The sequence below is a fragment of the Triturus cristatus genome, chromosome 2_1 (genome assembly GCF_964204655.1).
Source record: "Triturus cristatus chromosome 2_1, aTriCri1.1, whole genome shotgun sequence".
In the NCBI taxonomy this organism is placed as follows: domain Eukaryota; kingdom Metazoa; phylum Chordata; class Amphibia; order Caudata; family Salamandridae; genus Triturus; species Triturus cristatus.
Genome location: NC_140581.1, coordinates 1,047,503,866 through 1,047,520,059, shown reverse-complemented (window position 1 = coordinate 1,047,520,059; position 16,194 = coordinate 1,047,503,866). Strand labels below are relative to the sequence as shown.

The 16,194-nt window shown below is 44.5% G+C and overlaps 1 protein-coding gene across 2 annotated transcripts in view; it reads left to right on the top strand.

Annotated features, from left to right (window-relative positions):
• The window catches only part of LOC146866324 (E3 ISG15--protein ligase HERC5-like), a 551,381-nt gene that overhangs the window by 33,979 nt on the left and 501,208 nt on the right, over positions 1-16,194 (top strand). For both annotated transcript variants that reach the window (XM_085635591.1, XM_085635598.1), the window contains exon 2: positions 1,329-1,452. In XM_085635591.1, coding sequence (XP_085491717.1) covers positions 1,329-1,452 — 124 coding nt within the window. The remainder of the gene's footprint in view (positions 1-1,328; positions 1,453-16,194) is intronic.

Here is a 16,194-nt window from a genome sequence, read left to right as displayed (position 1 = left end):
GGTAGGGGTTGTTTATGTTTGATGATGAAGATGGGCTTGTGGAATATTTCATTTGCAGATATTGGGAAGTTTTGTACGTTGAACCTATAATTTCCTTTCAGGTAAATAAATTGTGTAATATCAGAGATACTACTTCTCCTCTCCGCTAGGTTTCTATTTCACAGAAAGGTTGGAAATGACTTCCAATAGTAGCAGTGGGGCAAACGAGTAATATAATTAAAAAAGCAATGTACCCAACACAACAAAGGTCACTCAAAACTAAGTAGACCCCCAGGAGAGGGCAGACAGTAGTTACTTTAGATTGTCCCTTTCTATTTTATTTTAATTTCTTGCAACACTACATGACCTAGGTAACTTCTCTTTTTTAAATACATTTTATTGATTTTACAACTCCAGAGAAAAGTGGCGCGACAAGTGTGATACTAGTTGCGTCGGGTAACTTGATGGCAGCAAAACAAAATGGTAGTGAAATAAAAGGCAGCAGTCAGCATAGGAGAGTGAACATTACAGGAGTTAGGTTTGGTGTAACCAGTTTTGCAGCCAAACCTGAATTCGAGTTGCATTATGTTCTTGGCGCAATGGAGCTGGTAATGAGTTCATAATTTACTTCTGCACTTCTGCTCGAGTCCCCATTTACAATGCACTTCTGCTCGAGTCCCCAGCTGTGCTACTGGACAGACTCCAAAGAGTCCAGTCGGCCGCAGCCAAACTAGCCCTCGGATGGACCAGGAGATCCTCGGCCACAGCAGCCTTAGCCGAGCTACACTGGCTCCCTTTGAAGCAGCGAATAGCCTTTAAAACACTCTGCCTTGTCTTCAAAGCACTACACGGAACTGGCCCCAGATCCCTACAAAAAATGTTTTCCTGGTACACTCCCACCAGAACTCTCCGATCCGCCTCAGCCTGCCTTGTGAGGGTACCCAGATTCAACAAGGTAAGGACGGGGGGAAGATCCTTCAGAGTGGCCGCTGCTAAACTCTGGAATAGCTTGCCGGTCGACATCCGCCAAATTTCACAACTCCTTCCATTCAGAAAGCGGATTAAAACTTGGCTCTTCCCCTAAATCCCTTTTTTCATCTTAGGAGTAATCTCTCAGCGCCAGGATACCTGCCAGGTGACAGCTGCGCTTTATAAATGTTTTAAATAATAAATAATAATAATAATAATTTAGTACCTAACGAGGCTTCAGACCAAGCCTGTTGAGTCATTGTAAATATCACAGATAAATATAATTTCAGAAATTGCATAAAACGGTATGTCTAATAGGATGTCTTCTTACCTTAGTGGAAGTCCATGTAAACTGACCTTATGCTTGTTCTCTTCTACAGAGTATTTCTCACTAGGAAAAATGACGGTCAATGCTGTGGACTGTGGATTATCGAACATGCTCCTGCTCTCTGCTGACGGAAAACTGCACGAACACGACTATGTAGCCAGCATCTCACCTTTTCAGTAGGAAACACAATATGCATTTTTCTGTCAATGGCACACTTAGTGCATTTTTATAGGTTTGTTTCGACACACTTTTCTCACTGCCGTGTTTTGTATTTTTAGCCACAAAGGTATCTTTGATCTTCATGTTCATAAGATTTTCTGTGCCAGGCAGTAATTTGGTTTCATAAGAAACCAATAAGATCCACATGGGTAGTTGAGCTTCATCTTATTCTATGACATCGTGTGTTCAAACTCCTAACACTGAAAAGGTTGTCTTGCTACAAAGGAATCCAGGAGCATGTGCAGACGCCCTTCATGTTACCACACGCATCCCCACAATGTGTCCATGTATGCCACACTTGCTTAGGTGATTGACTCCGGCTAGGAGGGAGTAGTTCGATGTGCTGTTCTACTCTCCTTCCAGCCTAATTGCTTGCATTCTGTGAAGATTACTAGGAGGGGCCTGAGTATGTCCTCAAATGAGTGTGGGCCTCAGTTTGTGAGCGTGACACAATGGTCTTCTCCAAGGGCTGAATTGTGGCTGGCAGTCAGTATGAGACATATTAGGAAATATATTTTCAGATATGAAAATGTTCACGAGGCAATTATCCAAAACCTATTTAACTGAACAAAAACATGGGAGCCACAGCTACGACACAGGAGTCTTGTTTCATCGTCATCCTTTTTTGTGTGCTTTTGCCGTACGTTATCAGGCAAAACATAGCCAAGGTAAGTCGTAAAACAGCAGTAAAAGCAATGTAGTCAGAGTATGTTCAACCCCTCCCCCCTCAAACTAGGGAATCAAAGGTGTGGTTTGTACCAACTCGCAACAGTACTTAACTTGCTTTTTTCTACACCGGTCAGTCAGAGCACAGCTATAGCAGCAGGGTGGCAAACTATAGCTATACCTTCCTATTGCCAGTCACTCCATGGTTCTACAAATTCCACTGTTTTTAAAGTGTGAAATTCAATGAGATTTTTTGCCTCAACAATAGAATTTGTCATGATTCGAATGCAATTTGCATTATTTATCAAGACCATATTTCACTTGCATTTTGTATTGATAGTTTATATTGAAACGTAAGCATGCACTCTCTCAAAGTTGTAAGTACATCATCTCAAAATGTTGCCAGTATAAATTACTAATAATTAGTTGCCTCTGATTTTGTGTGAGAAAGGTTCTGTTGGAAAGGAAAAATCTGGAGTAAATGTAGAGATTTGAAATAAATTAGTAACATTGCTGTTTGTTTAAAAATATATAATTTTGGGAGCTTACATAAAAGAAGCCTGGGTCACCTTCTAATGTGATACATTTTTTAATTTGGAGGTACTAATTTTATACTATGTCCCTTCAGTATGGATAATTATATATCTAAAATGTGCTCACCAAAATGAAGAGTAAGAAGCCTTATTGTGGGATCCAGTCAATCACTATTTTTGGTAGCATCTCCACAGTTGATACATTTGTGTCCGCTGCTGGACTTCCTGTTATTTTATGACAAAAATCCTGTAACAACCCGCTTCTAAATCTGGGTTTAAGTTTCTGGAGTTTGTTTGGTTAGTAATAGATTGTGCTCCATGTGATGGTTTTTCCTAAGTTGGTGGTATATGCCACTCATTGGCTACAGACTATACTACAAGAGAGAAGCAGGACAGTTGGGTAGATCTCTTAGGAAGGGGTATATGGGAGAGGTCACAATAGCTTCCCTTCATCTGTAGGGCTATAAATGACTATAAACTAGACTGCAGTGTAAGGCAAGGAATACAACTATTGGAAATAAACTACTGGTTGTGAATTATAAACTGCAACTACAGACTACAGTCTTTTATTTTCTTAACTTCTTGAGGAAAATATCAACATGTGAGTTGGCCTGTTAGCATGCTTGTCGATGGTGCAGTGCTCACAGGTTGTTCTCAAAAGTACAGGTCACTGATGGTGTTAAAGTTTGACAAAGAGTAAGTGAGGATGGTGCCCCACACCAGATTATGGAGTCAGATGGATCTTTCACTATATGTATTAGAAAGTCAGACAGTCCTCTGCCTTGATAGGAAAGGCCTGCATTAGCATGGCAGTAGCTCTGCACATCTACCCAGCCAGCTGAGGAATTGTGAGGCTTGGGTTGTGAAAAGCTAACAGGCTTATTTACAGTTTGGTCGACTGGGTACTCTGCAGCCAACATGCTGAAGTACTGTTTCCTCTAATCTCCTGGTTTGCATAATCTGTTTAGAGTTGGGCGAACCATTATGTTTCCTTTTGCAGGGCCTCAGCTGGCTCTATCATGGGAAACCTTAGACCACACTTACTTTGGGCCAGATGTTCTAAGTACCTCTGATCATTCGCTCTATTAATGGCAGATGTCCTGATGTACTTTTTTCCTTTTCTGCACTTGCAGGAAAATCCTAGGGGCCATGAACAGGTAAGCAAAACGTTTACCCCATCCACTGGGAGAAAACTCCCAGGATATCAGGATTTATTTTTATTGTTTATCAGAAATATAACTCACGCTTTGGGAGTTTCATAAAAAAAAAAAACTTTGCTGAGTGACATTAAACTTTGCTCCACTCAGCAAAGCTCCAGTGCTTCAGAGGAGCCCGTGTGGTGGCGGCTTCTCTTACAGCACTGCCTGGCAGAGATCCCTCAATATCGCGGACAGTCTTTTACCAGGGGAGCTCTGTAAATTATTCCGCTGCCCGGGTGGAAAGACGGACTGGCCATCAAACTCTAAATATACTCTGAAGTGCTCTGAAGTCCTTTGAAACAATGTGTGAACTTAATAGTTCAACCAGCATAAAACTGTAAGAATCCCAAGTCGAAACCTAATCAAAAAGAGTCCATGGTACATCCAGATCAAGTTCAGACTTGTTCTTGAAATCTATCTGCATTCCATGGGCCAACGACCAATACCCTTAGCAAATGCCCTCTCTCCTGGCCTCCAGCCCACCGAGTCTTCAAACTGGAATTAAAAAAGGGGTCAAATAAACTTACAGCTTGAACAGCAGATGTTGGTAAGCTGTCCTTGTCATACAGGCTGAAAGGGAAGGCAGACTCATAGGCACCCTCCTGATGGGAAGGGTGTTCAATGGCAGGTACCTCACTGAAGTCTTAGATGTCCTACAGCAATGTTGCACTGCCTGAGCGGACCCAAGGATCCCTGTTTTACGAACCTTTCTCCTTGGAGGTTCTGTCATAAATGTATCTCAGTGTGACATCCAATCCACAAGATTTTAGTCTTAGATATTGTGGTTATCTCATATAGGTTTCACCATCTTTCTGGGCTATCAGAATGATGGGCCCTCTCTGAGAGGATTTTGGTGTATTATATGGTATGGTTGTGGGACCTTGCCATGTACTACACTTGCAAAACTGTATTAGGTCTAGTCAGATTCGTTTGTAAAACCTTTAGCTCAAACTTGGGTAGCTGTGGCTTCGAGGCTTAAAAAAAGAAACTAGAGTAAAGCATTTGAAAGCACCAAACAACTAAATAAGAAAGTCTCAAAACACAAAATAACTCTCACACCAATATCTAAAAAGAGATTATATCTATATGAACTTTTAGACACCAAGATGATCAAAATCCACCGAGGGTTCTGGAGATACAGATTTTAAAGTTAAACGCAAATCTCAGCTTTTTAGTCCAAACCGCAAAAAACAAGCATTGGTAACCATAAAGTTTAGAAACTTTTAAAAAGTTGAAAAGAGTTGTGTTCGGCTAAACCAGCCTGAGTGGGGCCACCAAATTTGACCGGAAGAATTTGGGGTGGGGGGCAATAAGGAGTATTTGGACAGTTAACTGTTCAATAAACCAGTTCCACTCTTTACATCAGGACCGCCATAGACTTCAAAGGAGTGGTTATGATGCTGGGGATACAGACTACTGAGGATGCCGAAAGATGCTCTGGGTACTGTGCTGTCAACAGGGGCATCCTTATGGTTATTCCTCGGCCCACAAGTTAAGTGAGGCAACTTTGGCCACAGAGGTCAGTTTCCTTCAAAGTCCTCTTTGAGCCAGTAGAAATCCAGCTGCGGCTGGGCTATCGGTTTCTGTACACAGCAGGTCCAGCGGTATCACTCTTTGGTGACCAATCCGGACTCAGACAATACTCCCGGGTCTTATAGACTTGGGTGCAACCTTTGGCTGTTGAGTATTAGTTTCTTGGATTGTCCAGCGGTGGTCAGCAGTGATTCGAAGAATGTGGCTACCGACTTGCCAGATGGGGCTTCTTCAGCTTTGATGGCCCTTGTGCTGGTTCTAGAGGTCAGCCAACTGTCCCTTGTAGTCACGTTTTTGGTCTGGGACTTAGGAGCGACTTTCCACAGGCACAGCCTACTCTTTGCTAGCCCAAGGTGCAGCAGGTGCAGTCCAGCAGTTGGTGCAGCTTCTCTTGCCAGGTCCAGGGGTCAGCAGGGCAGTCCTTTTTTAGACCTTTCACCAGTTCCGTCATGATCTGAGGTTTAGGGTGCCAGGGGTGCCATATTTATGCCCAGGACTTGGCCTGGGGGATGATACGTTCACTAGCCAATGTGCTACCCAGATCCCTCCCACCCTGTAATGACTTGTAGCTACATGTGACATCTAGCAATCCCAGAGTGTACTATTCTGTTCACTCTCAAAATGTCTGAATCCTTCTTTAGATGTTAGGAGCTTGGTAGCCCACCCTAGAGGTGTGGCTACCTAAGACCTACACACCCATGGGGAAACTGGTTTGGGCACAGGTCTCCCATCTCCGTTCCTGCTGCCAGCCTGTCTGCCTGAACAAAGGGACTTACCTTTAGGAGCATGATTTCCATTTGCCCACCAAAGCCGGCTTCGCCTTTGAAGCTCGTCTCTTGGGCCAATACCCTGAGTGGCTTCCTACAAGGGGGAGGTAACATCTCTCCATGTAGCAGGCTCCTATTGTTCCTGAGCCTGGGAGTCATTCACATTACTTTCCAGGAGGGCAAAAGGCTGTCTCATGGCCAGCAACTGTGCAAAGCCACAAGAAAAACTGGGCAACAGAGCGGCAAGTTTTTAAAAGTTGCCTTTCCCTAAAAGTGACATTAAACTCAACTTGGGCATTAAGTTGTATTTAATTCTATGATTAATTTGACTCCTTGAAGTACCCATTTTAGTACTCCTATTCAGAAGTTAGCCTGACTGAGGGGTCTGCCCGTAACTCTGTGTTGACCAATGAGGCCACTAGCTTTTTCACAGCAAAAGCGATAATTTGGACATTTTGCTGTTAGGCCATACCTCAAAAGCATATGTCCTACTTAATAATATACAGCTCCCTGCCTTACGGCTACATAGGCCTTCCTTGGGGAAAACATATATTGTTAAGGGAAGTGGGGGCTTTGTCAGTGGTTTAAATGGCAAAGTCGAACTAGCAGATTCAAAACTGCCATTCCAGGCTGCAGTAGCAGGCTGGGAGCCATTTTGTGCTTTGAATACACACAGGGTGGCACAATCAGTGATGCAGACTTGGGTGGACACTCTGCCTTACATGCCCTGGGTACCCTTGGGACCTATCTTCATCTGACTTAGCACACCAGTTGCGTTCTAGTTCTTGTGCTCTTTCACTTGCAGTAACAATGAACTGAAACAAGGCCTACCTGAGTCCAACCCCTCCGTGAAGCTAACCTTGACTAAGTTTGTCCAGCAGCCAACCCTGAAGCCTACCATGCCTGTCTGTTTGGCTAACCTTCTTCACTTGTCCCTGGCAACAAAAACCTGACCTCTCCCTCTCTATCAGTGTGCTGTGGAGGTACAATAAGTAGCAATTTGGGCTATATTGCACAAACCCCTTCATTTGGATAAGATCATAGGGAGATATACTCCGTCTCCCTGGTCTAGCTATGAGTAATAGGAACCATACATTCCTCTCTTTTAGTGTTCTGAGAATTTCTTTGCAAACTGAACATGTTTGTCCAGTTTGCTTTCTTTTCAGTAAAAATGGTTGCAAAATACTGACACACGCAACAGTTTGTGTTCCCTTTTGGGGATATACGCCACCCTATACTTTTTTTGAGAAGCCAGCATTAATAATATCAGTTTCTTCCACCAGAACAGAGGCTGTAGTTTTGCCGACTATGCCAAAACACTTTTCCTATTTTACAATAGGAAGGGGTTGCAGAGTAATCAATGCTTGCTTGATACAGACAAATATTACATATTGCCTTCTTTCTCTTTCACTTTACAAGATGTCTGCCACCCATCAATAAATATGTCAGTCCCACTCCAACTTGGATCCCAGATTTCTTGTCTGCCACTTCCTGTATCCTATTATATAAGCAGTCCAGTAATTTATGAAACATATGCTGAGACTTATGGGGTTCTCCTTTATTCTGTCTGATCATCACCCTTTGTGATCTGTTTTCTTTTCTTCAGTGTCGAAACTCCAGCTTGAACCCAACTTTGCTGTGAGTTCTGTCTGTCCAGCCTTCCAACAGTGTAGTGCAATTTCTTGGACTACTTATACCTTGCTCCTGAAAGTGTCTTTGTAAGCCTCTTTCCTCTTGCCTTCAGTGGTTTATTCTCCCTAATTTACTCTTTCCTCCAATTTACTGACCATTTACAAGACACCTGCCTGATTCCACTTGGTTGTAGTTGCTGGAGAAAGGCATTTTCCTGTCTGTCCAACAAGGTGGGAGAGATGCATGTTGAGCCTTGGCAAATTCCTTCTCCTAGAACAACCACCTCTGATATACCAATGGTCCACCCAGGTCAAAAAGATGAAGTTTTGAGGGTGCTAAAGATATCTGTGTTTTCATGTGACCTGGCTACTAGGGATCTGGTAATCTCTGTCCAATTTTAACACAAGTCAGGTGGAGACCAAGTAAGGACCTAACTGGCCTCCAAATATTGCCAATTGCAACAGGTGTATAGTGTGCCAGCACTCACTGAGGTTTCTTGGGGGTCCAATTAAAGCGCCTATATCTCTGCACAAAGAACCAGGAGCAGCATTATCTGTTGGTGTTTGGTATTTATCCATATCCACGCCTGTTAGGCTGCAGTGTAAGTAAGTAAGTAATTTTATTAGCATAGTTACTTAAAACCATTGCTGTACAAAATAGATTAAGAACAAGTATAATAAAAATGCAATTCTAAATAGAATCAGAATAAAAACAATCGCATTTCCTTAAGTCGACTGTACACACGGCACAAGTTTTTTGTTGTTGTTTTTTTTAAAAGATTGATCAGCTTCATATTAGTGAGATTATTTCTCCTTTCCCAGTTTCCTCATGAGCTCATAGGGTCAGTGATGTCAATCGACAAGCAATGTTAAAACGATAATACAGGGACCATTATAGATTAATTTTTAGCATCTTTTTTCCCACTGCCTTCATAAATTTTACGAAGCTGCAGTTCAAGCGAGGATCATGGGGAGAAAAGCAAGCGAGAACTGCCTTCCTTCGTGTGCGAATCCCTTGCTGATTGAAGTGGTGTTTCAACAAGTGTTTTCGTTCCTCGCGTAGTTTCTCACAAGAGCAGATCAAGTGCAGCATGTCCTCTTGCCCCAAGCCACATAGCCGGCAAAGAGGGTCAGCTTTTATTTTTATCCAGTTTGGAAGGTTTTGAATGCAGGGGAGCAGGCCCAATCTGTGCTTTAAGAAGCACATTTTGGGGGATTTAGAGTATCCCTCACCAAAATAGCTCTGTGGTGCCTTCGTTGTGTACGAGTTTAGGATCATCAAGCCATGCGTTCTTTTAGAGATGGCTGCCTTATCTTGAACCCATGATAGTTGTTTGATCGATTTCTTGACCAATTTTTTGAATGTTGTGTGATTTACTGGGGTATCCCAGAGCTGCTCTAAACCCGTGTACTTCAGGCTGTCCCGTAGGAACTTGGCTGCTGCTGAGGACGGGTGTTGGGCTAACTCCATCCACAGATGTTCATTTAATGTTCCTTGTTTCGATTTCCTCACTTTGTCCCAAGCTATCATATAGGCTCCCTGTCTTGCCAGGACCTGTTGATCAATGTGAATTCAAGTCTGATTTGAGCTGGTGAAGTTTGCTTGGGCAGGCTGAAGATGATTCTGTAGGCAGCTGGTATTGTTTGATCAAGGATCTTGGCGTCCCTTCCTCTAAGTGCCTCGCTCCCGTAGGTGATCGTTGGGAGAAGTTTAGCGCGGATTACTTGCGTCAGGGGCAGAAGAGACGGGCCAGAAAGTTTGTTGTTTAGAGACTTCAGTGAAATTGCCAAGGATATCCCTTTCCCTCGAATGCTCATTCTTTGGCCGGAAAACTGCCCTCCGTTATCAATCTTCACTCCTAGATATTTATATATTGGAGTATCTCCAATTTTTATCTTTTCCCAGTACCATGATGTTAATTTGCTTCTTTTCTTGCTGATGGTCATTGACTGGGTTTTCTCCAAATTTATTGTAAGCTCATTTTTGCTTGAGTAGCATTGTGTTGCATTCAGGAGGTGCTGAAATCCTACCTTGGTATGGCTTATAAGGACGATATCGTCAGCGTAAAGTAGACAAGGAAGTTGCAGTCCTCCTAATTTGGGAGCGTGGGAGTTGTAGCCATTTAAAATGGGGACAAGGTCGCTTAGGAACAGATTAAATAGGGTGGGGGCCAGGACGCAGCCTTGTTTCAGGCCCTTGTTGGTCGGTATGCGCCTGGACAGGGCGGATCCATCCCCCACCTTTATCTGTACCCAAGTCTCCGTATGAAGGTTAATTTGCAGGTTCAAAAGGGGTCTTGGTATCCCCCAATCGTTGAGTTTAGACCATAAAAGGTTCCGATTTATGTGGTCAAAAGCGGCCTTGTAGTCAATAAAGCAGAAGTGAATGGGCATTTTGTTAGATTCTGCCTTGTCTATTAGCATGCCCATACTCAGAATGTTAGTCATTGTGCCTACTGCTTTGGCAAAGCCTGTCTGGTTAGCCGGGATTAAGGATCTCTCTGTTGCCCAGGCCATCAGCTCTTCTAGAAGGATGCCTGCAAAATATTTTGCCTCGTTGTCAATTAAAGCCACCAGTCGATAATTTTGAGGGGAAGCCTTGTCTCCTCCCTTATGAATTGGGGAGATAATTGAGCCCTTCCAGGAGCTTGGCAGGATGTTGTAATGTCTTATCTCCAGAAAAAGCGGTTCCAGGGCTACTGCCCAGCCTACCACATCTTGTTTATAGAGAATTGGCGGGATTCCATTCGGCCCTGGTGCTCCCTCACTTCTTCCCTTCTTGATTAGACGCTGAATGATGTTTTGTAAGTTCGGCAGATTCTCTCTATCGTTTCGAGTCTGCCATTCTGTAAAGCTTGTGTTTTTGCTCGTTAGAGATTTTAGAGTGTCAAACTCATGGTCCTGGTTGTTTCCCACAGCCTGGTGAAAATGGCTGCCAAGATAGTTTGCCCATTTATCCTCTGTGATGTTAGATGAGACCCCGTGGTGCGTAGGTCTTAAAAATGAGTTTATTGATTTCCAGAACCTTTCCCCGTCGTTCCGTTTGATGTCAGAATGAAGTCTCGCCCATAGGTTATCCTCAGCGGATTTATTTGCTTCCCATTTTAGTTTTTTCAGTGTTAATTTTAATTTCCGTAGTTGATCGCGCTTTGCTAAGTCCATAGGTTTCTGTTGAAGTTCTCTCATTGTGTGATAAATTGTGGTATTTATACCTCTGATTTTTCCTTTATGTTCTTGAGAGAATTTGCTCGATCTTTCATTGCCTAATTGTGATTGTGGCTTAGGTCTTGTAGCATACTTGGACATAATGTTTGTAAATTGTTCCCATTTTGTGATTTCGCTATATCCAGTGCAACTCCCAAAGTGCTGTTTTGCTCTTTCCACTAGAGTTCCGTCTATTGCTGCTGAATACTTAATTTTTTTGAAGTTGACGGTGTGGATTGACTCTTTTGGTTCTTTCGAGAGCTCAAAGTTGGGTTTTGCAATCTTGAAGGTGGTTTCTTGGGGGCAGTGATCGCTGTCTCCTCTACGGCCTATCCGGTATGATTTTAAAAACTGGAATAATGGTAACGAAATGAAGGTGTAGTCTAGGATGCTGCTTGTTCTAGTTGAATGAAAAGTTGCGGCTGGGGGGTTGTCTCCAGAGGTCCTTCCATTTAAGGCCCTGATGTTGAAGTGTACCAGGTCTTCCAGAATCTTATTCCCTAGCTTTGTTTGCTTGGAGATTTGTGAAGTCGCTTGTGATGGAGTGTCCCAGATTGCATTTTGGATTAGTGACTCGTCTTCTTGCGTGTTACCCATAAGGTTAAGATTGAAGTCCCCAGTGAGAACAACATTTGTTGTAGGTCTTTCCCTTATGCAAGTCTCCATAAAACTACAAAGGTTTTTAGCTGCTTTTCTTTTCTTTCTCGGATGAATGTAGACGTTAATTAGAGTAAAATCATTTTCAGCGGAGCCTATTATAAGTTGTGGCAGGTGAATATTTACAGCCAGCAAGGCTGTAAAAGTTGGTCCAACTTCTTTTGCCGTCAAAATGCTTGTGGCCGCTATATAAGTTGCAAGGCCACCTTGAAGGTGCCCATATTTAGCTGACCTTTTAGCAGCAGAAAAGAAGCGTAAGTAGCCCTGAAGGTGCGGGGGGGCTGCAAGCCAAGTTTCTTGGAATGCCACGACATCGAAGTTTCTAATGTATGTCATAAACTCCGAGTCAGATATTTTTGAGGCCAAGCCATTAATATTCCATGAGCATGTTCTCAATGAGTCATGTACGGCCTCCCCTGGCTTGAGGCCGGTTTGTCATTCGTTATTATTTAAAGTTCTGGCTATCCATCTTGGGTCAGGCAGTCCAGATGGTTGTATGTGTTCGTCTACTATACGTCGGGCACTATCATTATGTTGATCGATTTTATTGCCCCCTGGCCCTACCGCGCCTCTCAGGACCGAATTTCTAAGGTTTTTCGTGGTGGCTAGTTCTGCCTCATTTTCCGCCGGGACAAGAATTTCGGGGTATCTAGGCTTTATATATGGTTTTATTGTGATCCCCCAGTTTTTAAAGGTTTCAGCTTCAGCATATATTTTTTGTGAGATTGCCAGGGTTGTCCAGGTTGCTTTTGTTTTTTCTCTTCCTGTGTGCTCATCGACTGCGAATTCAATGGATACCAGGTCTGAGCTTTTTACTTCTGCCAAAGAGGGGATATGGGATAGCAGCCGTAAGATGTTACCCCTGTTCAGTATATCATGTCTACCTTGCGAGCAGTAGTTCGGGTTGAACCAAACGGCGCCTGTTGCATTTCTTTGTTCACTTGTCCGCTCACTCTCTGTTTTTGGTGGACTAGAACGCATATCCTCTACTAATATTGTTACAGTTGTTTTCGTTTGGTTAGAATTAGGTGCAGTGACTCTTAGCTCTCGGCCAGGTGTTTGCAGGTTTCGTGCGGACGACTCAACGTTTCTTTGTTCGTTTGACAGCCCTCCCTCTTTTTTGCGGAGGCTGGGTCGCATGTCCTCTACTAGTCGTATTGCATTTGTGTTGGCCTGATGTACGTTAAGTGCAGTTACTCTTAGATCTCGACTGATAGTGTGCTTTTTCCATGCTGGTTGCCCGGCCGGGTGGCAATTGTCACCGGGCCTGGAGATGTTGTGTATAAAATCTGCTGACTCTATAATAGATGTTTCATCATGGGTAGTGCTTCCTGGGTGATTGTCGATGGGTAGCTTACTGGCTTCCCTTTTGCCTGTCTCTGCGTTTTCTGATCCCTGTTTGTTCCCAGGCTTCGCACCCCAACTTTGTTCTTGATTTTTTATTTGCTGTAAGTTGGGGCCGGGCTGTCTGCCACTTTTTTGCGCCTGTTTCGCGCTGGATTCAAGGAGAATATTGCTTGCTTCACCGGTTTGGAGGCATACATTTTGTGTTCCTGTTTCGGGCTCTTTTTGTATGCAGATCCCGTGTGTTTCCATAGTTTTTATTTCCATAGTTTTTATTTTGGGCTTACTATTGCACCCCATCTTCTTAGGGATTGTTACCTTGGTAGGAGTCTCAGATGTGCTGATGGCTTCCTCAATTTCCGAAAGACACATGGCACTCTCGGATTGAGCTGCTCTTTGTTCCGTGGTTGGAGCATTCCCAAAGAGGTGCATAAAGCCCTTACGTTGAGAGACAATTTTGTGTTTCCTGCCTTTACGTTTTTTTGCTCGTCTTTGTTTGGCGTTAGTTTTTGTACTTGCTTTTTCTTCCTCAGAGTTTTCAAAGAGTGGAGTTTCTGTTGTTCCGGTTTCACTGGTCTCCGTACTTGTTGGTATTGTAGATGGAGGGGCTCTTAATTTGATGTTCGTGTGAGGTATCGCTTATTATAATAGGCGTATTCGACATTTTGATATTTGACTCGCTTTTACCTTTGTCTTGCGGGTATGCAGCTAGAAGGTCTTCCCACTCTTCCTTTCCCATGAATGAGGATATTTCTATTGCTTCTAACGGCGAGGTTAGTGGCCTGTCTGTGTGGGCCATGTCCTTCCCAGACCTCGACATACTATCATGATCCGTTGCTTGTCCAATTTGAGTTGAGGTTTGATTTCTCAAGATTGGATCATTTACTTCCCAGCGCTCCTTTTTGGTGTTTACGTCTGCATTGTTGTGGTTTCTGGGATGCTTAGTTTCTTCTTGATTTTTCGCAATGCAATTCATAGATCCGTTGGCTTCGTCTCCATTACCAAATGTGTTACCCTCGCAAGAGATTTCATTAGAAGAAATGCCGGGGCCCGTGAAGCTTTTGTGGAGTATGTTTATTAGCTGATTTTTTTTGTTTTTGTTATTTGCCCTGTGCACTTGAATCAGATTTGTTTCTAAAAGAATTTTCATTCCTGGCTGTATCCCTTCGGTTGTCGTACCCCTTGTGGTACAGCTTTTGTCGCGCTGAGGGGTTGAAGTCACTTGTAATGGTCCCCTATCCATAGGGTTGGGGCTTCTATTTCTGTTGTTGTCTGGCTGCGCGGACTGGGAAAGCTGAGATGGTTCAATGGGTTGCTGTAAACCTAGAGATTCATTGATGTTTGAGAGTAGTGTGTCCGCCGCATTTTAAAAAAAATGAAACTTTGTGTAAATTTTCAGTTGAGCATTGCGAGATTGGTTTTTGTTCTGCTGCTCTTTTTTGCTTGTGTCAATTGCTCGCTACTCGGGCTGTTGGGGTTGACACTTGTTATGTTAATAAGTGAGCCTTCCCTCTGGGTTGTTTGCCTAGATTTGGTCAGTGGCTCTTCTCTAGTCCCATCGAGCTCTTTCAGCGACCTTTTACGTTTATTCGTGCGTTTGTTTGCCCCCCCTTTGTTCGTGGGGCATCCACGAATACGCCCTGATCTCATATCGCCAGGGCTGACCGACCGTCTAGGTCGCGTCCAATGACGCCCAGTAACCAGCGGCCAGGGAAATTTGGTATTGGTTGATGCCTTCCTGTACAGCCTCAGAGGTCCGAGCAATTTGACTGATGCTTGGCAGTTAGCTTGACAGTTAGCTTGACAATTACCCCTCAGCAGTATCAGACCACCTATCTATAACCAGGGCTGCTGGCACCTTTGATCTCTGCTCCTCTCTACTCCTCCTGCTCTAGTTTGCCCCCTCCACCGTTTCTTTACGTGCTCCTCAACTCACTTCTGGTGACTGAGCGCGAGGGCAGAGGCGAGGACACTAAGGCAGGTAACTGCTTGTCTTGGACTTGACCCACTTTGCTGCTCAGATGAGAAGATATCGCTGCGCTGCCCCCTTTGCGCTCACCGTAAAGTTCAGGTCCGCCGCTGTGCCTCCTCAGTCTCCAGGCTCTGGTATTCAGTCGCAGATGGCAACGCAGGGGGGAGAGTGCCGATACCTGGGCGCCTGTGACCTGGAGCCTGAGGCCCGGGGGTTCGTGGATTGCTTGCAGCGGGAACAGCGAGAACAGCTTATGTCCGCGAATTCACTACGGCTTCTGGCGTTCGCAAGAAACAGCTCGCTAGTGCCCTCTCATTGGAGCTGTAAACTGTGTTGGGGAGACGTCCGGGATACGGCCCCCCCCTGTTGCTGCTGCCGCGATTGCGCCCTCTGCCGCTGATGAAGAAGTTGGGTGCAGGATGATCCCCCGCTCCCTGTTTGCGGCTGATGTGTGGCTGTAGTGGCGGCTTGCGATAGCGGCTATAATTTATGATGACGGCTGTGGCTGTGACCATTTAGCGCAAGTGCTATTACGGGTGCTGCAGCTCCGCTGGAACCCCGCTGGTGCTACGGCTCCAATTAGCAGTTAGCGGCTGAAGCGGTAAGACACTAAGAGCTGAGCATTTTAAGATATGCTTAAAAGCTATATGCAGCCAGAATATTTATAAATGTTTATGGCCAGCTCACCGCTCACAGCTGTTCTGTTCTGCCGGCTTCTCTCCGGCTTCTCTCGTGAATGTTGGTGCTCCTCACTCCTCCCCCCGTCCCGTCGTTGGGCTGCTGTAACGGCAGTCTCCGGATGAAAGGAGTGGGTCACCGCCGGCTGACAAGCTGCAGCGTTGTCGCCGTTGTCTATTTTCCCTTCCCAAGTACAGGGGCGACTCCGGAGGCACAGGGGTGCGGGGGGATGCGGGAGGATGCGGGTGATACAGGTACCGGCTGTTAATGCTTTTCGCTACGCGGCTCCGCTCCCGCTCCCGCTGGTGCTCTGGTGCTCTGGTGCTCTGCTCTGCTCTGCTGCTCAGCACGCTGAATTTGCAAGTCAAAAGTATATGTGTGGTTTAAATTCCCAGTTTCTTAAAGAAGGTTCCAACTGCACCAATTTTCACCGAGCAACTTTTCAACTGTGGTCTAACGAGACGCGAGCTCGGCATCTGTTCGGCCGACATTCGATATGTTATTTTTCTAAAGAG